We start from the raw sequence: 23,395 nt of genomic DNA on the forward strand, positions 1-23,395 counted from the left end.
TCAAATCATCCCATTGATTTTCATTGATATTCAAGTTAGGGGACTGCGACGGCCATTCCAGAACATTGCACTTCTCCCTCTGCATGAATGCCTTTGTGTTTTGGGTCATTGTCTTGTTGGAATATCCAACCCCTGCGTAACTTCAACTTTGTGACTGATCCTTGAACATTATCCTGAAGAATTTGATATTGGGTTGAATTCATGCGACCCTCGACTTTAACAAAGGCCCCAGTCCCTGAACTGGCCACACAGCCCCACAGCATGATGGGACCTCCACCAAATTTGACAGTAGGTAGCAGGTGTTTTTCTTGGAATGCGGTGTTCTTCTTCCGCCATGCAAAGCACTTTTTGTTAGGACCAAATAACTCCATCTTTGTCTCATCAGTCCAAAGTACTTCGTTCCCAAATGAATCTGATTTGTCTAAATGAGCATTTGATACAACAAGCGACTCTGTTTGTGGCGTGAGTGCAGAAAGGGCTTCTCTCTCATCACCCTGCCATACAGATGTGCTGAATTGTCTAATGATGTCCAGATACACCATCTGCAGCCAGATGTTCTTGAGGTCTTTGGAGGTGATCTGTGGTTGTCTGTAGCCATTCTCACAATCCTGCCTCTTCATATATCGCTCTTGTATTTTTCTTGGCCTGCCAGACCTGCTGAGTTGGTTTAACATCAACTGTGCCTGTGGCCTTCCATTTCCTGATTTCATTCCTTACAGTTGAAACTGACAGTTTAAACCTCTGAGATGGCTTTTTGTAGCCTTCCTCTAAACCAGGAGACTCAACAATCTTTGTTTTCAGATCTTTGGAGAGTTGCTTTGAGGATCCCATGCTGTCTGTCACTCTTCAGAGGAGAGTCAAAGGGAAGGAAGCACAACTTGCAATTGACCACCATAAATACCTTTGACCACTCATGACTGGACACTCCTGTCTTTGAAGTTCAAGGCTTAACAAGCTCATCAACCAAGTCATCAGCATTGAGCGGTGACAGCCATTCAAATCAGCACAATGACAAGGGGACCCAATTTCTTGCACAGTTTTTCACACTTGATTTAATTTCATACAACTAAATGCTGTGTCACTAAAAATCTTTGTTCCGAAAACACTGCAGTACTCGGATGTTCCTAGGAAATGAAAGACGTACTGCTGTTATCTTTTTTTTGTTGAGAGTCAATTATTATGCAGGCTGAGAGTGGTTCCCAAACTTTTTCATATGAATGTATTAACTCAAATTAAATAATGCAAGTCTTTTGTAACAAACTGTCAAAATGATTATGTTTCTAAACAGTACAGCACATTTTCTGTTTTATGCTAAAATATTTGAAGAAGGAATATAATTCCCATTAAAAACAATTGTCAGTCTCAGATCTTTTAAAAAAGCAGTTCTCACAGGATTCACAATGTCGGCGTATGATTTCTGATTCAGTATATTTTAGAGTTGGTCAAGGGGCTGAGTACCTTTGAAAGACAGTCTATCACCTCTTGTGATTTGTGTATTTTGATTGTCTCTGCTTATATGCTGACACTTCTTCTTGAATGTTTACATGTAGATGCGGGTTCCACCTTCCCCAAATCAGACCAGCAATAATAATGTTGCCCCATGGGAGAATGACGCTGTTGAAGAAGAACTTGGCGTGGGAGAGGATGCAAATGCTGAAAACCTCTACATCCTGGGTATGAATCTTCCATAAAATAGTGAAGGTCCCACCAGTGTTGGGGAGGGTTATATGTAGCAGAATGAGTAAGCTCGACTCTAGTACTCTTTCCCCCACCAACAGATATAAGCCGTTTCCGGACAGTTCCCAGGCGTTTTCAGTGCAAAGGTTGAATCTGGAATAATGAAAGTTAATGACAAAGCACCTCCTTGCTTGTTTGTGTGTGTGTGTGTGTTGTGCTTATGCAAGACTCTCGACTAAATTTGTGAGTAGTGCTTTCACTTTATGGAAAGTGCTGTTTTAACACACGCATTCTTGCAAAGTAAAACCCACCAACCATTCGCAGTTTCCCCATATCTAGCTGTTGCCTAGGGGTTGCTGTGTGGTGTTGACTGTGACACAAATGTCATGAACCAAAGTGGACAGATTACTCCTAATCTGGGTGTGTTTTCAGATGACTAGAGTGCATGCACTTCCAGTTGTATCCACTGTACGTGACGGCTGTGACATTGACCGTTCTTTTCTGTAACAATTCTCCTTGCCTTTCTATCATTTGATTTGAAGGAATGGAGCTTTTTGAAGAAGCCCTCCAGAAGTGGGAGCAGGCCCTGAACATTCGTCAAAGAAGCGGATCAGGCGTCTCGGACAGTAGCAACAGTCTGATTCCAAAAGGAGCCCAAGCTGCTCCTGAGGTAGTAGTACTTGGAATTCTAAAATGCCATCTGTGAAAAGTCAAGGGCTTTCAGGACATGGTCTTGTTTGAGTTTGGTAAAAACAGTTAGTGCTGCAGCACATTTAACCACTAAAGCAGTTGGACATCTCTGGGCATTTTTCTTTCTGGTTGACATTATTAAATGTATTGATTCTGGGACACCTGAGTCCAGCTCTCTACCTCCCTTCATAATCGGAGAGAGCAGAGAGGTTTTTACATCCTGCAAGTACATAAGTGAAGGGACAGCCACCTATAAGAGTGACGAGAGTGGCTTGTTCTGGAGGATCACTGTACTTCTATCTTCTTCTTTTTTTTGAAGGTCGAGTCGCGAAACAAGGTGTTTGCTGAGAAGCTGGAGTCACTTTTACACCAAGCATACCACCTCCAAGAAGAATTTGGAGCGACTATTCCTCCAGACACCCTTCTAGCAGATTTTGGTAAGAGAGACAGAGTATCCAGCCTTGAAAGGGATGAAGTGTTGAGTTTGGGAGAGAGCGGTGGGCTACTGTTGAGCTCCTGTCAACTCCTTGGTTTGTGTGCTGTCAGTCTTTTTGACTTACTTCTGTTTGGTTGCTGACAGAGAGTGAAGAGACCCTCATTCTGCCTATCGGAGATGGCTGTGAACGCCTGCATTTGGATGATGAGACCAGCATAACCTCAGATGACTCCTTCTTCTCTGCAGCAGAGGTGAGCTTAGCCTGACGTATCCAGAATTTTTGCAAGATCTAAAGAAATATACATTACTGGTAACGGCGCACTGCTGTAACGATAACGTGCAGTGAATCCACTTGACTTGAGCATTCCTAGTTTTCATCCTCTCTCTTTCTCTGTACGTTTAGCATTCATTTGCTCAGAGGTTGATGCGCTTGCTGTTTCCTGAGCAGCTCTTCTTTTCTCCACCCTAGCGGCCTGCTGCTTCTCTTCTTTCGTCGGCATCTTTTCGCGTTAAAACTGATTGTTAGTTTTTGTGTTGCAATTACTTTGTACTTTTTTGTTTAATTTTTCACCTAAGTTGGCACTTAAGTGTTCAAACTGCTTCAAGAATGATAAGTGAAGGTGGTAGGGAATGACAACGGCACCCATATGCATGCACCGCACAGCCGCCCTGCTGTACACTGCCAAGAGTTGATTCTACAATAAAATAAAATAAAAATGAAGATAGTAATAAAAATCATCACCCCGAAAGCGGATAGTAGACGTCACGTAGTATATGTGTACCAAATTTCAAGTCAGTAGGTGAAACGGTTTGCGAGCTACAGGTGATTTAAATTCCTGGACAGACAAACGGACAGCCACGGTATTATATAAGAAGATATACATTTAGAAAATGGTGATAGGAATTTGACAAATCTGTCAAAAAAATCTAAAGGCACAGAAACATTTACGATTAATCAAAACACCTTTAAATTCTTCAAGGATTTAAATTCTCCATCTGAGAGTGAGAGAACATTAATAGAATATGCTTGCAAAGTGTCAGGACTGAAAGAGAAAGGTGAAGCCGAAGTGCCCAAATTTATACCATTACCACCTCAATCCAATCAGAAAGTTTAAATATGAAGCACCGCACTTGTGTATTGTAAGTGAGTTAAAAAAAAAATATTCATAAAAAGTGAAGCCCGGCGAGCCAACATCCAGTGTTTCACATGCCTGCTGCTTGTGTACCCAGCCATCGTGTGATACTTGCTGCTATTATGGACATAATGGATAGACTGGCATCCCGATTAAGATGGACGGGGTTTCCTTACCCTGTCAGGAGGTCATGGATGGACAGAGCAGACAGATGTACACTTTGACTGGGATGGTTGTTGTCCCCTTTCCCGTGCAGAAAGATAATATAGTGGCAGGACAGGCGGCGACTGTCTCCTAGGGCCCTGTGTTACACCAGTACACTGGCTGGCAGCATCCCTCTGGTGCTACCATTCGGCAGCCCTGGTGGGGCCCTTGGTGGCTGCTAGAGGGTCATGTTGGGAGGAGGTCCCTTTGTCAGATGGAGGTTCGTCATTACAGCTTGGACACACCCAAAGTACTCCCAGGTCTGGGTTAAAAGGAGCCCTCCGCCTCATCTGGGTGAGCTGGACAAAGCTTGCTTTGGAGAAGTAGAAGTGGAATTGTGATTGTGCTGACTTTGGGAAGAGAAGCCTAGGCAAGGAATATTTTCTTTAAAAATCGTTTGAACCTGGGACTGAATCTTTCTGGCTGTGTTTGGGCTCTGCTACGTCCCCTTCAGGCCACAATGTGCACATTTATTAAAAAACCGGGAGTGTGCTTCCCTCGACTTTCTCATATACTGAGGCTAGTCATCCCCTGTGGCTCCGCCCATGTAGTAGGGCTCCGCCCATGTAGTAGGGCTCCGCCCATGTAGTAGGGCTCCGCCCATGTAGTAGGGCTCCGCCCATGTAGTAGGGCCCCACCCAGCTACCTACTGCTGACGTCACGCTTCCTCCTCTCCTCGGCCCGCTGTGTCTCTCTCAGATTAGCGTGAATATATTGCTCCTGCAAGCAAACTATGATACATAGCACGATAAGAAGTCGCAAAATCAACCGGAATGTTCAAGCAAATTCAAGAAAAAAACCTGATCTAAATTCTGTTAAGTAGTTCTCTTGTGAAAAGCAGACAGACAGACAGACATTGGATTTTAAATATAGAGAGAGAGAGAGAGGAAAAGGTCATCAGAACCACGTCAGTTGTGCAATATTTCTGAAATCTCAGATCTCTGTTTCTCATCGTAACTAATTAATAATATCGATACCAAATCATTTATCTCTATTTATAATCATACTTTATATTAAAATTATATTTTTGCACTTTCTATCAAAAACGGTGGTGGAATTTTTTTCATGATTACATATGCATTGTCTAGATTACGTGCAAAGTAAAAAGTGTTATAGTAATCCAAAAACATCGAAAAAGTGTTAATTATATCATTTTTGTTGCAATAAATTGCTATAGGTAAACTGCATTCAGGTACATTTAATTATGATAATGAAGGTGGAAATAAAAAAAAATATAAAATGACATGCATCATTACAGGCGGCATGGTGGCGTAGTGGTAGCGCTGCTGCCTCGCACTAAGGAGACCAGGGTTCACTTCCCGAGTCCTCTCTGTGTGGAGTTTGCATGTTCTCCCCGTGTCTGTGTGGGTTTCCTCCCACAGTCCAAAGACATGCAGGTGAAGTGCATTGGCCATCCTAAATTGTCCCGTGTGTGTGCTTGGTGTGTGGGTGTGTGTGCCCTGCGGTGGGCTGGCACCCTGCCCGGGATTTGTTCCTGCCTTGTGCCCTATGCTGGCTGGGATTGGCTCCAGAAGACCCCTGTGACCCTGTGTTAGGATGTAGCAGGTTGGACGATGACTGACTGACTGACATGTATTACCAGGAACACGACGGGGACATAGCAGCTTATTGTTCCCATTACAAGGCGTGTTTACATGTTATTGTTAAACTGATGATGTATAAATTAAAATAAAATTAATAATATGCATTATATTAAATACAGTTTTTAATATCATATACACATTTATGTTTCCATGATACAAAAAAAATTTGGGTAGGTGTTTAATTAAAGTACCACTTCTGGTTGCACAATTTTTCTCAGATTGCATATCTGTTTTTTTCTCGCCATTCTAAATATCTATACAAACTTTCCATCAAGTAACTCTATTCAAAACCGTTCTGTGCATGAAAAAATTCAGATGGTGGTTTAAATAAAATGCTAGTTCTGATTGAGTAATGTTCCTCAAATTTAATCATTATAAATGTCTATACAAAATTTGAATCATCTATCTGTAATTATAACCATAGCTTGCTTGTAAATTCGTGAAAATATTCAGTTAAAGTACCAGTTTCGGTTGCACGATTTTTCTCAAATTTCATTTCTACTTTTTTTTCATCATTTCTAATATCCAATAGTTACACGACCCCTGAGCGCATATTGTAATCTTTTTAGTTAGCCAATCAAAGGGGTCATTTTGCTTGACTTCTTACTATATTCATAATGGCTAACCATGTACAGCACCCCAGTACTACTAATATCGACACAAAATCTGAATCATATACCTTTCTTTATCGCCATAGTTTACTTGGGGGAAAAAAATCTGAAATGCGTTCAGGTAAAGTACGACTTCCAGAAGTGGCCCAAAAGTTGATAGGATTCCTTATTTTTGATGTAAAGCAGGTGTACAAAATCTCATTGACCAGGTCTGAGTGTTTTCGAGTTGTCCTCTTTCCACACAGACAGACAGCACTGCAGAAATCAGGAGTGCTCTCCGCTGGACTGTCTGACATACTCGGTCTGATATGGGGATGACATAACAAGGGTTATATTTTTATATTATGTACATTAACCATCAACAACAAATCAGATCAAATGAATAATAGATTGAACAATTATTATAAAAGTAAAGTTGAATAAATTGGACTCTACAGCTGCATGAATAAAAAAAACACCACTTCCGGTTAGCGGAAAGAGCTGAAAAGTTGATAGAAATCTGCGTTTTGTACCTAACACTTGCATGCAAAATTTGTTCAACGTAAGTGAAAGTGTACTCAAGTTATCGTGTTTTTACACACACACACACAGACAGACAAACACACACAGACATCATTCCAAAAATGTTATTTTCGGAGGTCTAAAATATCGAGATTCGTTGTAATCGTCCAAAAAATTTGATTTTGAGATTTTAATACGTTGCCTATACTTTGTACATGAAAAAGTAAAAATGGAATTTTCAGACTCTGGGAAGGTCTAAGACGTCAAGATTCATCCACGATTCCATATGAGAAAGTGAAAATGCTGTCCAGTTAGGTTAGAGTTTTTTCTGATTTGGGTTTTAGTGTATATAGATTTCAGTTTTGTTATTAATTTTCTATTTTAAGATGTGTTGAAACTTGTTAAATGGTTTTTGTGTTGGGTCCTGACACCATTTAGTTTGCTGCATGTATGCCACAGCTACTAGATACATGGTGGGATGTCTTGACCTGTGAGATCACCAGTTCAGCAGGTTAAAGGCTGGCACAGTGGGCTGCCTGGTATTCGAGATTACCGATTACTAACTTGAGAAGGTGCATGTAAATGTCTTCTGACGAGTTTTTCATGGTAAATGAGCTTTACCTCCGATTTCTGACTTTGATTTGGGGTTTTGTGTTTGTCTTTTGACCTTCTAGTACTGAGCTTTTCCCGATCATCTCCTGGGCCTTTTCAGTTCACATCAGCCTTCTTTAATATACCGGATAAGCAGCATGCATGTCATTCCAGGGTAGGTTAATGAAGGAAAGCTTTCCTCCAGTTCAGGTTTATCGTCCTGTAACACAATGACATTCTTACTTGCATGTTGTAGATGGAAGTTAATCCAGCACTTGGTTACTAAATGAATATCCCCCCAACCCAAACACCTGTTTATGCCCGCACTCAGTCAGTCTATAGGCCCAAGTCTGAAGAGCCACAGTAGGCACCAGCATTCAAACATTGGCAATCACCCAGACATGTCCGTGATTTCCATAGAAATCGATACTTTTTTATTAAAGTGCCAATGCATTAAATTTAAAATGAAATTATAGCCAAAACATCATGAATTTTGCAAATGGCTGTTACTTCTTGAAGTGATTGATGTATTATTTATTATTTGCATAGGACTACAAAACCATACATGAATTAAGGATGAGCTGAAAGAGTTGACTATTAGGGCACTGGGAGTAATGGCTGCTGAAAATGGGCCTTGGCAGCCCTGTGCAGATAGATAATCACACGTCACTCACTCGAAGAAGTAATAGCCGTTTGCGACATTAGAATTGTCTTAGCTATAGTTTTAAATCAATGTAACAGTATATTGGTAAGAAAGTGTCAACTTGTATCAAATCCTGACCATTCTGGAGTGATTCTGATCACGGCTGAGCACTTAATTCAGTGTGAAAGGTTCCTGCAAAGGACTGCTGCCCTGTCCTGGGCTGTCTCCTGCCGGCCACACCAAGACCCTGAACTGCTTTAACTGGCTTCTCAAACAGTTGGTGGTAGTTAATAGTAAAAGGATTGTTTCTGCTGCAGTAAACTAAAAGTCCTTAGCAGGTGAGACTTGCTTCTGTTTATAGCCACAGCCACAATCCTTTTCAGGTTATAAGTGATACGTGTTCACACCATTCCTTAGATAGCACTTTGCAAACTGAAACAACTAAGGCGAAGAATTCCAAAGCAGTTTATATTTGCACTGATGTGTTAATGCACAGGTGACGCGGTGGTGCAGTGGTGACACTGCTGCCTCACAGTAACAAGTCCAGGGTTTGCCTTCCATGTCCTCCCTGTGTGGAGTTTGTGTGTTCTTTCTGTGTCTTTATGGGTTTCCTCTGGAATTCCTTCCACAGTCCAGAGATATGCAGGTCAGGTGGTATGGCGATTCTAAATGTGTGTGTGCCCTGTGATGGACTGGCACCCTTAACAAAGAGTTGTTCCTGCCTTGTGCCCTGAACTAGCTGGGTTAGGCTGTAGCCCCTCCATGGCCCTGCTGAGGATTAAGTGGGTTTGGAAAATGGTACAGTACAGTATTAATGAACTTCTTCACATTCTGAATATAAGGGTGACCTTTGGATTTGTGTTTTAATATGTGAAATGCTTTCTATTTCTGTCCTGTTATCTAATCTAAGTGTCAGACTGACCGTTATCCTGTTCTGGTAAGTGTTTGTTTGATTGTACATCTGCCTATTTAAATTCAGTCTAAAGTATAAACAGAGCGTGAGTAAGCTTGACATATCTCCACACTGCAAAGTCCGGGCTGATCCCCAGATGCACTTGCAATGCTGAATTCACACAAGGAGCTTTCTTACTGTTTCAGTTCTTCTCTCTCTTTTGTGATTTTTCAGCTCTTTGATACTCTTTCATTTGGGGAAGAAATCCTCCAACCCCCAAAGCCAGGGGCCCTGTATGAAGAGGCACTTGCATTAGCAAGGGAAGGAAAGATCTGCTGCCGGACATTACGGTAAAAGGACTTTTACAGTCTGCACATAATGTGTAACACAACATGTTAAGAATGAATACATGTTACCAACATTACTTGTTCAGTTTCCAGTCAGTAGTTATGTCCATTTTGAATTTAAGTTCAGAAGCTAGAATACGTACGTCTGTTTAGTGCAACTTAATAGTAAACCCGTGTAGCGTCATCTGATTCAATGGCACTAAGATTTTGGGATGATCTGCTCCTTAGCAAGGAGTGCCATATAAAAAGCATCTGATACTTTTGGTCCTCCTCTCATTAATTATATACTCCTAATTATGTGTACCCAAGCATTATATTAGAATTTTAACAAAATAAGTTAATAAAGTACCCTCTGCCCTGCACATGCACATTTTTAGGAAATAATTATTAAACCTTTTTAGAGTGGGACAGTGAGATGTGCTGTGCTGATTAAGGAAGCTAAAAGGTATTTGCAGTGGACTGTAATGAGAATAATTACAACAACAACATTTATTTCTATAGCACATTTTCATACAAACAAAGGGTGGCATGGTGGCGCAGTGGTAGTGCTGCTACCTCACAGTTAGGAGACCCGGGCCCTCCCTGAGTGGAGTTTGCATGTCCTCCCCGTATCTGTGTGGGTTTCCTCCCACAGTCCAAAGACATGCAGGTTAGGTGCGTTGGTGGTCCTAAATTGTCCCTAGTGTGTGCTTGGTGTGTGGGTGTGTGTCCTGCGGTGGGCTGGCACCATGACCGGGGTTTGTTTCCCACCTTGCACCCCGTGTTGGCTGGGATTGGCTCCAGCAGACCCCCGTGACCCTGTACTTAGGATATAGCGGGTTGGATAATGGATGAATGGATGGATTTTCATACAAACAATGGAACTCAAAGATGATGAAGAAAGAGAAAAAAGACAAAATAAATAAGAATTAAAATAAGGGAACACTAATTAACATAGAATACAAGTATGGTCCAATGGCAAGGGAGGACAGAAAAAACAAATAAAACTCCAGACAACTGGAGAAAAAAGATAAAATCTGCAGGGGCCACGAGACCAGCCAGCCCCCTCTAGGCATTCTACTTAACATCAGTGACCTCAATCAGTCCTCATGGTTTTCAGGGTTCACATGGAAGAACTTGATGATGACGGTCATGGGGACTTCTGGCCTTTAATCCATCAATGGAGGTGGTGGGGGTGCAGATCAACACCACAGAAAACTGGAAAAAGAACAGAAGAGAAAGTAGGGGTTAGTACGGATTATGGAGCCACCATGAATGATAATGATAATTAATTGAATATACAGAGCATCAGGATTAAACTAAGATGAAACTCGGAGAAAGCCATGTTAAATTAATGAGTTTTCAGCCGTGTGCTCCACCGTATCAGCCTGACGAATTCCTATTGTTCAGCTATTCCAGATTTGAGGTGCCTAACCGCAGAAGGCCACCCGCCTGCCTCACCACTTCTTGTAAGTTTAGCTCTTGGTATTCTAAGCAGACCCTCATTTGAAGATCTGAGGTTACGATTTGGAATATAAGATGTCAGACACTCCAATATATAAGATGGAGCAGATTATTTAAGGTTTTGTAAACCATAAGCAGGATTTTAAAGTCAATTTTAATGACACAGGTAACCAGTGTAGTGACATCAGGACTGGTGTGATGTGCTCAGATTTTCTTTTCCTAGTTAGGATTCTAGCAGCTCCATTCTGCGCTCGTTGTAATCGATTGTTTTTTTTGGGTGGTCCTGAGAGGAGTGCGTCACAGTAATCTAGTCGACTGAAAACAAAAGTGTGAACTCATTTCTCAACATCTTTCAATGTTATAAGAGGTCTAACTTTTGCTATACTTAAGTGAAAAAATGCTGTCCTAGTGATCTGATTAATATGTGATTTTAAAATTCAGGTCAGAGTCAACAGTTACCCCTAAATTCTTTTCCTCCGTCTTGACTTTTAATCCTAATGCATCAAGTATATTGCTAATAACCACATTATATCCATTATTGCCAACCACTAAAATTTCTGTTTTCTCTTTATTTAGTTTGAGAAAATTACTACTCATCCATTCGGAAACACAAGTGAAACATTGTGTCAGTGAATCAAGTGAGTCGGGGTCATCAGGCGCTGTTGATAAATACAGCTGCGTGTCATCGGCATAGCTGTGGTAGCTCACGTTATGCCTGAGACAATCTGACCTAATGGAGGCATGTAAATTGAAAAGAGCAGCGGACCCAGGATAGAGCCTTGTGGACCACCATATAGAATATCAGGGGTCTTTGAAGTTTATTTACCACAACTAACAAAGAATTAGGCGAATATGCCGAGTTTGACTGGTCACAAAGTCAAAACAAACTGTGGTGAATTGGTCTTAATAATAATAACAATACCTTTTATTTAATAGGCGCCTTTCTTAACACTCGAGGTCACCTTACAATGAAGTTCAACAACAGTAATAAAATATAAAAACAAGGAGGGCGATAAAATCAAATAGCAGTAAGGTACAGAGGTAGTAGCAAACATGAAAGATAACTGGCTGTGACTTTGATAAACTCATAGTTGGTAGGCCAGGCTGAAGAAGTAAGTTTGAAGGGCAGTTTTAAATTATGTTGTTGAGTCCAGCTGAAGGATATGAGAGAGAAGAGGAGAGAGAGAATTCCAGACTTGAGGGGCGCTATGACACAATGCTCGAGCTCCCATAGCACAGAGTTTGATGTGTGGTACAGAAAGTCGAGTTGCCGATGAGGATCTGAGTGAGCACGAGGGAGTGTAGGTCTACCGGAGATCAGTGAGGTAGTGAAGGAGCGAGAGTGAGGAGAGCTTTAAATGTCAAGAGCGGTGTTGTGAGTTGTATTCAGTAGTAAACATGGAGCCAGGGAAGCTGGGAGAGAATCTGTGTAATATGATCAGTGGATTTAGAACAGCAGTTAAATATCCTAGCAGCAGAATTTTATATAAGTTGTAAGCGATGGATACGTTTTTTGGGGATGCCAAATAGAATAGCATGAGAGTAATCTATATGTGAAATGACTAGGACATTAACCAATACTTCAGTACTGTGTTGCGCAAGAACAGAATGAAGTCTAGAAATGTTTCAGAAATGAAAGAAGGCAGTCAGAGAAACATTACATACACGGGAAGAAAAAGAAAAAGAGAGGCTACTGTCTAGAGCAGCGTTTCCCAGTTTCGGTCCTGAGGTCACACTGTGGCTGCAGGCTTTTGTTCCAAGCAGATTCCTAATCAGTGATAACACCTGACAGCACTCATCTCATTTAATTAGCGGAGATTCTTCATCTTTTATTCGACATTCAGAAAAGCACAGCAGCCTGAGGTTTACATTTATAAGACATTTAGAAAGATTTCTGCTTTTGCTATCCATTTAAATGCTTAACTCTTTGGTTGACTTCATTCTATGTTGCCCTTTCTCTGTGCAGTTTTTTCCCTTCGTTGTATCTTATTAATGACAATTAAAAATGGGCAGCGCAGGCAGACACCCAGGCAAACAACACACTGAATAATCAAAGGCTGCAACTACTTTAGCATCAGACCTACTAATTAGTATATCATGGATTAAACAATTAGAACACCTAGAAAAGAAGAATGAAAATCAAGATGAAAATATTACTAAAAAGAAACAAATACATTATTCTCTTGGTATGTGCGTGTGTGTGTGTGTGTGTGTGTGTGTATATATATACACACATACCAAGAGAATATATGAGAATAATGTATTTGTTTCTTTTTAATAATATTTTCATTTTAATATGTGTGTATATATATATATATATATATGTATGTATGTATATGTGTGTGTGTGTATGTGTATATATATATATATATATATATATATATTACCAAACTTAGTTTTTTTATTTCTATATTGTTCCCAAAACACAGAACCTGGGAAATAACACATCACTTAATTAGCCCAGGAGTCCAATTTAAAACAAAAGCTGGTTGGAAGAAAAACCTGCAGCCACATATATATATGGGGTGCCAAGCAGATTGTCCCGTTTAATACTGAAACTAAAAGATCACTCCTTAAGTGTCTGTGCCCTTGTATCTGGGCATCAAAACAGTGAAACAGGGTTTGGCTTCTAGTCACGGGTCAGGGTTGCTCTTGCCAAAATAATGCCTCCTTCTGGGAAGCTGGCACTTTTATGGATGGTGACCCAGAAGGGGCGGGGTCAGTTGACCTCACTGGGCAGTTTTTCTGTACTGCAGGGAGAAAAGAAGATGGCCGTGTTAGCAATAGTGCCCTCTTTTGTCCCAGTGGGTTATTACACACCTCGACGGAGCCTGTATGGAGGTCTTCCGACATGCATGCATGACAGTTTTTTATAATAGCAATGTACAGTGTATGGCTATGAATGGTGCAGCTTGGATCATGTGACACGTTTTGAACTTGACGTTTCTAAGTCTTTCCACAGTCTATAGCACTGGTGTCGAACTCCAGTCCTGGAGGGCCACAGTGGCTGCAGGTTTTCATTCTAACCATCTTCTTAATTAGTGACCGGTTCTTGCTGCTAATTCACTTCTTTTGCCTTAATTTTAATTAACTTTAGTCAGGCCTCTTTGTTGTTTCGTTTTCCTTATTTAGCAGCCAAACAATAGTGAGACACGGAACCAGCTCACACAGTATCTGAAAGTAAAGAAAGGTGAAGGTCTCGTGAAGGCTGATCTCTCAGGTCACCAACACATTTTGGTGGTGTTCTTAGAAAAAACAGAAAAATCAACAGTCCTGGAAAAGACTGCTGTGGCAGAACGAGAGCAGCAGCAAGCCATGGAATTAAACAACGAGTTTAATTAACAGCAAGAATAATTGGCTTATCATTAAGAAAGTGAAATTAGTTGGAGTTTGAAGCCCCGAATTAGCTGGTTGTCTGTCAGCTTGTTTCACGTCTCATTTCTGTTTGGCTGTCATTTAATGAAGAAAAGAATCAATTCAGAGCACTTAATCCTTAAAGACAGGGGGCTATTAAAATGAAAGGAAAAAGAATTAAATTAGCAGTGAAAACTGGTCACTGATTAGGAAAGGGGTTAGAATGAAAAGCTGCAGCCACTGCGGCCCACCAGACCCGGAGTTGGACACCTCTGGTCTATAGGATGGTTTACTACGTGCTAGCTGTCTTTCTCCTGTATGCCTACATAATTTTCAAATCTCTTTGTCTATTCAAGTCAAGTTCACTTACCGTATCTCTCTCCAAAAGATCTGTTGAACAGATAAAGAAATATACCATTTATACACCAAACCCTTGCAAGTGACTCCATTACATTTATTTAAAAGTAATCCGTAGCAGTACAAAGGCTCTGTGACGTCTGCCTTGATTATTACAGAGTATTGCATTCCAACGGGTTTCTCTTCTTCTTTATGCTTTGATGTTCATCATTACCGACGGCTCTGAAGTCCCGTTCCAGTGTTTCACCATTTGTTGGGTCCTCAGTACCTTTAATAACTGCACCCAGACTTGTTTTGTGTGTGTGTGTGTGTGTGTTGTCGGTCACTCAGTTCCAATATTTTTTTTGTTCTCCCTCTCATGTTGAATTCTGTCCCACAGAGCATTACATAAGTTGCAGAGGGCCAGCGGTTACATTTGACCCGGCTGCCCGATTGACAGCCAATTAATTAATCTTGCACCTTAACCATTTTCAAACCTGTCCTGCCTTTTTTCATTTTCTAGATCAGATATCTTGGAGTGTTACAGTGACCAGGATTTTCTGGCAAAGCTGCATTGTGTCCGGCAGGCATTCCAGGTACGTCAGTCTCTTCTCGTCTTTCAGTGTTTCTTCTCTTTGTCCATTGAAAGTGCACTTCAGGATATCGTCAAATGAAATGGTGTACCTGTGTGAGCGAGGCCTGCTTCACTGTGAATGTGTGGTGCTTCTGGCCAACGTGGGCGAGCGGGGCAAGCAGCTGCTCTGTAATTTGCATGGCCGTGTTCTTTGAAGTCATTTCTTTTAAAACTTGTTAAGAATGTTTACCTGCTGATTGATTTGGTTTTGTTACTTTCACTTTCATTAGTACTGCGCTTATAATAATCAGAAATCAATTATTTATGCACCTTCTAAGTCACATCTGCTTATAATGATTTTATTGTTTCCATTTAGGACCTCCAGCAATCAGCCCTTTTGTATTTGTAATAAAACGTTCAGAATTAAAATATCCAATTGCACTGTTGGCAGATTCCTGCACTTTCAGCCCTAGATGGTGAAGCGGCTCACTTAGGGGCTCTGAGTGCTGGTGGTCCGCAGTGCACTTAACCCAAACTGCCACATACATTTCATGAGAGAATTCAGTTAAATTCAACATGAAAGCAATTCAGCATGGCGGCGCAGTAGTTAGTGCCGCTGCCACACAGTTGTAGGAGAGCACCCTTAAATCCCGGGCTCAGTTACTGTCCTTCTGCAGTTTGCACATTCTGCCTGTTTCTGTGTCGTCGTTATTTTTTATTTTTTGTTTAATACTTTGTTTTTCTTTTAAAGCATTTTAAGTTAACTGGTGATGGTGAATTAGTCCAATGGCAGTGAGAGCGCATTTGTGCGTGAGTGGGCTCTGCCATGAATGGGTGTCCCCTCTTGGACCTGCTCATGCCTTGCGTCTGCTGCTGTCAGAATTGTCTCGGCCCCCCAGCCCCCCGACCCCGAGTTGTTCAGATAACGGATGGCTGGCTGGCTGGCTGGCAGTAGTGAAAAGCCCACTGCAGGCTTGTAAGTAATCATACCCTATAAATGGCCATTGGCATGTACTGTATGTCAAAGTCTTTTGCCTGCACATCTTTTTAGAAATGTGTATAAACTGTGTATTGAGGGACTTGAGACTTGAAGGAATAATAAAAAATAAGAAGTAAAAGGAGCGGGTGCACATTATAGCAGCTAATTTGACCTTTCATTCCCAACTTTCGTTTTTGTATGACTGATGTTTAAAAGACACTTGCTTATGATTTTGCTGAGGTGACTGATGGTGTGTACGTCACATGGGGACCGTTTTTGACATGTCAGGCCAAATATTCACAAATATATATATATATATATATATATATATATATATATATATATATATATATATATATATATATATATATATATATATTATACATTTAACAAATCCCAAAGAAAGGAAGGCCAGCTTGATGGTATTCTAGTAAAGCTAACGCAGCATACAGAAGACGAGGAAGAATGTCGACCACCAGTCCACTTGTGAAGTCCTCGGTCGTACGCCAGGATGGATGAGCATTCATAGACAGCGTGGAAGTGGCTTTCTCCTTATTGACTTTATTTATGTTTCTGCCCCTGGGCGAGCGAGCGAGTGCTTGTCTTCTGACAATGCGTCCGTATTCGCTAGACCTGACACTCGTTCATACGCCATTCCCTTAGACAGGATATAAATTGGTCTTTAGAGACCACACAAATCCTGACTGACGTAGAACATTTGTGTGTCTTTGGTTTTTGTTTTTTTGAATAAACTGCATTACCCTGCTGTCACCTTAACAGTACATTTACTTATTTATCCAAGGTGACTCACAAGACTTCGTTAGGTTTTTCAGTTGGAGCTCACAGGCAGGTCAAGTGACTTGTTCAGGGTCACACAGTGTCAGTGGTGGGATTTGAACTCACAACCTCAGGGCCTGAAGTCCAAACCACTCCGCCATACTGCCTGCCACAGTAGAAGACCTGAGAAGAAACAATAAAGAGGTTTGGAAGCCTCCCTAAGGCGGCTGTTTTCACACTGTGGTCATGATGGCTTGTTTCGTTCCTCCAGGTATCTGCTCACACTGGATTTGTACGTTTCAGTTGACTGATCTGAATGCCCAGGTTCTTATAGACCCCTTTTGTTGACATTTCTTGTTCCACTTCGGTGTGTTTATATGGAAGTGACAGTAATTTGGTTCACCCCTGCAGTTGAAGTGTGTGCCCTTCGTTACGTTTGCCTGGTGTGAGTTTGTACTGGAATTTTTCCTGTTGACAGACACCTCATCCACAGGTAGTTTTAAGTCTTGCCCCAGTATTCCCATAATAGATTTCTGCTGATTAACAAAATGGGGTATGTTTGGAAAAACAATGATAATAGCGCTCATTGTAGTCTGGCCTTCTGTATAGAATGGATAACATCGCACATCGCACACCTTTAACCATCAAAACAAATAAAGAGCACAATTTTAAAGGAAGAAAGAATTCATCCATCATACATCTTCCAATCCCCCTTACCCAGAGCAGCGTCCTGGGGGATACTGGAGCCCATTCCAGCAAGAGCTGGGTGCAAGGCAAGAACAGTCCCTAGAACGGGCACCCACCAGTCTACTGCAGGGTGGTAAGAAATGGCACCATATGTATTTTATAGCTCATCTAAACGAATGAATGAATGAATGATTGATCTGGCCAGGTCATTTCAATCCAAGATGTTTGCACTTTTTCAGCTTTTGTTCTTGGATGATACCTACCGGCTGTTTTTCAGCGAGATTGGGAAGCAGATGATCGCAGGCCTTATGACCAGAGCAGACAAGGTAATCTCCAGACAAAGATGGCGGTAGGTCATCACGGGAGAGCATTTCAAATGTAATGTCTTTATAAATGTGGACCAAGACGACTTCTCGGAAATGGGTTGAAAAAAGTGTTTGTGAAAGGCTGAGAATCAAAAGGGTCAGGGTTTTTTTATATTCAACTAGGGGGCGGACAGAATATGAATAAAATCTGTAAATGTACAAAAGAAAAAGTCTTATTTATCGGAATCAAAATCACAAAATTCTACAAATATGTAAAAGAGAAATTAATTAACGGAGTAAAAATCATGAAATGAGAATAAAATATTTTGATTGGAGTATTCCCGTTAAACTGAGGTCCACTGTGCTCGATGACTAAATAAACGATCCATTTGTTATAACTGACATTCTTATAGGTAAAACAGCTTTTATTAAAAAATGACGCATTTAAATAACAGGAGAAATCACTAAAGTCATCGTGAGTCAACCTTCAGCGAACTAAATCACCTCAATACAAACATTGGTGTGATGAAGAGATCATTTTATTTTTAGTTTGTTCCTGTGAAAGAAAGTTTACTCGATCAAAAATAAAAACCACAACGTTCTTGATATTAAAAACCACGACTTTCTTGATATTGTACTTTCTAATTTAGGAACGGAATAAGAATCTGAAAATCTAACATCATCACATTAAAGTTCGATAAACTCTGAAAGGAAGGACACCAAACATATATATGTAGGTTTTAAAATAAGCCCAATTTAAAACGTGACATAAAAACGTTGCACTTTAGGCTTAGGATTTTATATATGTAGAGAGTAGATTACAAAATTTCATGCTCAGATTTAATGACCACATTAAACATTGAAATCATGAAATTAATTTTAAATAACCTGGAGTAGTGAATACAGTATGTTTGTATAGATTTTATTTGGGGAGTGTTGGGTAGTAATACTACTATAATAATAAGGATGCATTTTATTTAGATAGCGCCTGTCCCGTGTTCATTATGGTTCAGATTTCATAATTCGTAAATGATAAATGTGCAGACATAGAAAAGAACCTCAAATTATGCACAGCAAAGAGCTGGAGACCCAGGGTGTCCCGAATTTTGTTTAAGTCTGAAAAATGAACAAAGATGATCTTCAGTGACTTGAATGAAGAAAACTTAACGGCACACGTGATCAGCAGTCCAAAGGTACCTGGGCACTAAAGCTGCACTGCGTTAGGTCAGGTCAGTTAGCAGAAGGTGTATACGGTGGTTTTATTGTGGATTTCCTATGGTGACCCTGTTTATGCCTTTTGTCCTCCTTAATAACATGTCTAAAGTCAAATCCCAAATACTTACCTCTCAGTGATCAGGTACTTTAGCGCTTCCTCGCCCCTTCCCTTCTACTTCGATAACCTCAGACAATTAGAAAACAGACAGGAGTCAAATAACACATTTAATCTCATGTATTATTGATACAAATGTCCAAAAATATTAAGGAAGCGGAACACAATGAACCAAACCCTTACAGCCTACAGTAAGTAGCAGTGCCTCTTGTGTCCATAGGCGGCTCTCTGCTTCTCTTCAGTCTGTCTGGCTTTGCTACCACATGGCCTTTGAGTGGAGTATTGAAGCAGGTTATATGGCTGCCGAGAGGTCTTCATCGTGGTCTTCTCTTCATGGCAAGGTGATGAGAGAGAGAAAGGTGAAGGCAAAGTGACTAGCTTCATGCCATTCTTACCAGAAAGCACAAACCAGTGGGGCTTTATGGTACGGAATGGTCTCCAATTCAAAACCAATCATAAGCAGCCCTCGCTTTAGACCAATAGAGTTAGTTTTCCTGTCCCTTTCTGACCAGTTACCAGTGAAAGCGCTCAGGTACAACTCGGCCCCCAGTTGCTTTGTTCAGTCAGTTTGTGGCCTTCCTGCAGTGGGTGCATTAAAGGCTCCAAGTCCAAGCGCAGTCACCCTTGCCAAGCTGGTCTGACGCTCCATCAATTGCTCATCCTGGAGCTGCAGTGGGTTTGTTGGGCAGGTAAACATCAAAGCACATAAAGGAAGTAAAAGACACAAGCTCCTATTACATTTACTTTATCTGGCTTACAAATTAAAACCTACACAATATTTTTCAACTTATGCTCGAAATCTTTCCACCACAAACGGTCCAACAAACAAATGAGACTGGTGACCAGTGTGAAACATGGAAGAGGCAAATGAATAGGAAGTGTACCGCGTTGTATTAACACATTAGTATTATTATTACTCAGTGCTGGATTAACCATATAAGCAAAGCCAGCACATGCTTAGGGCACCACAAAAATTTTTCATGGCTGAATTTATCACATAAATTATTACATTAATGAAATTTATAGCCATTTTCAAAATTTAATGAAAAATGAATAATGCCTCCCTGTACCTCCCGTAGATTACACAGTGTGTTGTGCATACTGGTGCCATCGGGAATTCCTGTTTCATGGTGATTCCCTTAAACGCCATGTTATGTCAAAATATTGTGAAAATAATTTGATTCAAAACAATATGGTTTTTATATTTTTAAATAATAGTTAATAGTTGATGAAAAATTATGATCACATAATTGTTGTGTTTCGTGAATTATCTGTTATTTAACTTAAAATACATTTCTAGTGCATAGAAAGCGCTATTTTCTGTTTTAAGCAAAAAAAAAAATATATATTCTGGTAAGTCTAATTATATTCTTGGATATTTTTAAATTCATTTACATTATGTAAAAGTGAAAATCGTACAGCTGATTACTATTACTTTTTTACTAATAAAGATTTATTAATCTCACGCCTGGACAAACTTGTTAAGAAGGCAGGCTCTATTGTAGGAGTAAAGTTGGACAGTTTAACATCTGTGGCAGAGCGACGGGCATTAAGCAAACTCCTGTCAATCATGAAGAGTCCACTGCATCCACTGAACAGGATCATCTCCAGACAGAGGAGTAGCTTCAGTGACAGACTTTTGTCACCGTCCTGCTCCACTGATAGACTGAGGAGACCCCACACTATGCGACTCTTCAATTCCACCCGGGGGAGTAAATGCGAACATTAATTTTATTTTAATTTTTTTCATTTTTATTACTCTTTAATTTAATATTGTTTCTTTGTATCAGTATACTGCTGCTGGATTATGTGAATTTCCCCTTGGGATTAATAAAGTATCTATCTATCTTAAAAAAATTTTCACAAAATATTCTTCAAATCCTGTACTGTACTAAGAATATGTGTAAATAGATTTGCTAAACTGACACAAATGCCTTAAATAAAATAAATAATCAAAATGGTAAATCTACGGTTTTCATGTCAAAATGAAAACCGTACGTTTCAAAAAAACCTTTAAAATCGACTCCAAATGTTAAAATTTGTAAAACTGCAGCTTCAAGTGATGATAAAAACACGATCAGATCATTATCGAAAAGCAGCGCTGCACAAAATACATTTTAAAATCAGTTTTGGGGTTAAAGTCGATTTCTACAGGTTTTAGCAGGAGATAATTTGTAGTCCAGAGATCAATTTCATATCGGCACCTTTTGCATAATTGATGACAAACTGAAAAGGAGAGGCGAGATACACACAGAAATAGCTGAGAGATTTTCTTTTCTAAGTGATCTGCCATGTTATGTCACTTCATCATCTACTGACATTGAAAGGCTTTCCAAGTACTGCTCACCCTGACGACTTCGACAGGAATTTCTCACAGTTTCATTTATATGTGCGCCATAAGTTCAGTGCAACAGGAAATGTAAAAACAAGATTCAGTCATGCAGGACTTTATAGAATCATTTTAGAAGACAATATTGAGTGAAGACATTGCCTTTTGTATATTTTTAACATTAATGGTCACAAACTGCTCAGCTGAGCGCTCGTTTTCTCTGAAGTATATTAAAAATCCCCTCAACAGAACTACTATGCATCAAGGCAGGCTGGAGGCCTCATGTCTATTGTGTATAGAAGCAGATGTGTTACGTAAGATTGATTATGAAGATCTAATCAAAGAGTTTGCAATTAGGAGAAAATTATTAAGAGAAAAATAAAAGGAAGCATACAAAAATAAATATTATTTTCCTTCTTACTATAAGTGTGTTTTTTATTTAATTTCGAATTTTCAATAAAATAAAATTTTATTTTCTAGTTTGATATTGTTTTAACATTTTGAATTACTAGTGTAAGGGGGCACCACTAGTGCTTAGGGCATCTAAGGGTCTTAATCCAGCCCTGTTATTACAGTTATCAGGTGTTAAATATGCCCACAGTATACTGTATGTGCTGAAATCAAATGGTTAAGTTACTTTGATACCGAAAGTGAAATGCAGCGGGTCAGGACAGGTTTCATTTAATGAAGTGGGGTCATTAAACTGGACTCCATTTTAGTAACACCGGTGTTTATTTTCCCCCCCCAGAATAGCAAAGGATTCTTAGAAAGCTATGAAGAAATGCTGAGATATACACAGAGGGAAGAGACCTGGGCCACCACTAAGATGGAGCTCGAGGGAAGAGGGGTAAGTAGTCGAGATTGTCCACAACATACAAAAGAGTTCTCCTTCATTTGTGAAAACCCGCTGGGACAAAGGGGGCCTCCTGTTTCATTTATGTACCCAAGACTTGGGCATTCAAACGCTACTGTTAGAAATGACATCCTCATACTGTACATGGGTCAAAAAAAGGAAAGATTTTAGTGTTCAAATGTTGAACCTGAACAGGCACCATGCAGCACTGCCAAATTGTCTCCCTAGTGGTCCATCACTGGCGCGCGTAGCACTCTCCATGGTGGCACGTCCTTCTGCTAGGAGTTTTTTTTTTTTGCAGGTTTCCAGCAGAGGGCAGCACATGCCCACAAGTGGGTAGGTAAGCAGCTCACTGGCAGTGTAACATGGAGGTCCCTGCTGGTAATTGTAGCCTATGGGGTTGATTTGGTTTTTTTCCCTCATCTCTTTTTTGAATTGCAAGTTTGGGAGAATGCCAAGTGAGCTAAAGGTGAGGGTCCCTGGATGTGACTTTTATCTGAGTTGTCTTTTCCTCAGGTTGTCTGCATGAACTTCTTCGACATTGTGCTTGATTTTATTCTGATGGACGCCTTTGAAGATCTGGAAAATCCCCCGGGCTCTGTTGTTGCTGTTCTCCGTAACCGCTGGCTGTCTGACAGCTTCAAGGAGACGGTAAGCGTCACCAGAGGCTACACCATCTGTCCATTTTCCTGAAACTCTATACACTTCAGAGTAACCGAGCAGATGGGATGTACATAATGAATGTCACTTGTTTGGTCACTGTTGTGGTTTCTTGTAAACAATAATCCCATTCTAATATTGAAGGTAAAACGTCGACTGACAATTTATGACAGAAAAAAAAATAAAATCTGCAGGGGCCACGAGACCACCCAGCCACCTCTAGGCATTCTACCTGACATCAATGACCTCAATCAGTCCTCATGGTTTTCAGGGTTCTCATGGAAGAACTTGATGATGACGGTCATGTGGACTTCTGGCCTTTAATCCATCAGTGGAGGAGACATCATGGTGCTTTGATTAGGTGGTGGGGGAGCAGATCAACACCACAGAAAACTGGAAAAAGAACAGAAGAGAGAAAGTAGGGGTCAGTACGGATTAT

General features: G+C 40.4%; 1 protein-coding gene across 3 annotated transcripts in view; it reads left to right on the top strand.

Annotated features, from left to right (window-relative positions):
* Positions 1-23,395, top strand: part of miga2 (mitoguardin 2) — a 56,347-nt gene that overhangs the window by 22,521 nt on the left and 10,431 nt on the right. For 2 of the 3 annotated variants that reach the window (XM_039762567.1, XM_039762568.1), the window contains exons 5-13: positions 1,551-1,674; positions 2,220-2,350; positions 2,687-2,804; positions 2,948-3,054; positions 9,217-9,332; positions 14,986-15,058; positions 17,719-17,805; positions 22,192-22,290; positions 22,813-22,947. In XM_039762567.1, coding sequence (XP_039618501.1) covers positions 1,551-1,674; positions 2,220-2,350; positions 2,687-2,804; positions 2,948-3,054; positions 9,217-9,332; positions 14,986-15,058; positions 17,719-17,805; positions 22,192-22,290; positions 22,813-22,947 — 990 coding nt within the window. The remainder of the gene's footprint in view (positions 1-1,550; positions 1,675-2,219; positions 2,351-2,686; positions 2,805-2,947; positions 3,055-9,216; positions 9,333-14,985; positions 15,059-17,718; positions 17,806-22,191; positions 22,291-22,812; positions 22,948-23,395) is intronic. The other variant, XM_039762569.1, reaches the window with a different exon arrangement.

The sequence above is a fragment of the Polypterus senegalus genome, chromosome 9 (assembly GCF_016835505.1).
Source record: "Polypterus senegalus isolate Bchr_013 chromosome 9, ASM1683550v1, whole genome shotgun sequence".
Taxonomy (NCBI): domain Eukaryota; kingdom Metazoa; phylum Chordata; class Cladistia; order Polypteriformes; family Polypteridae; genus Polypterus; species Polypterus senegalus.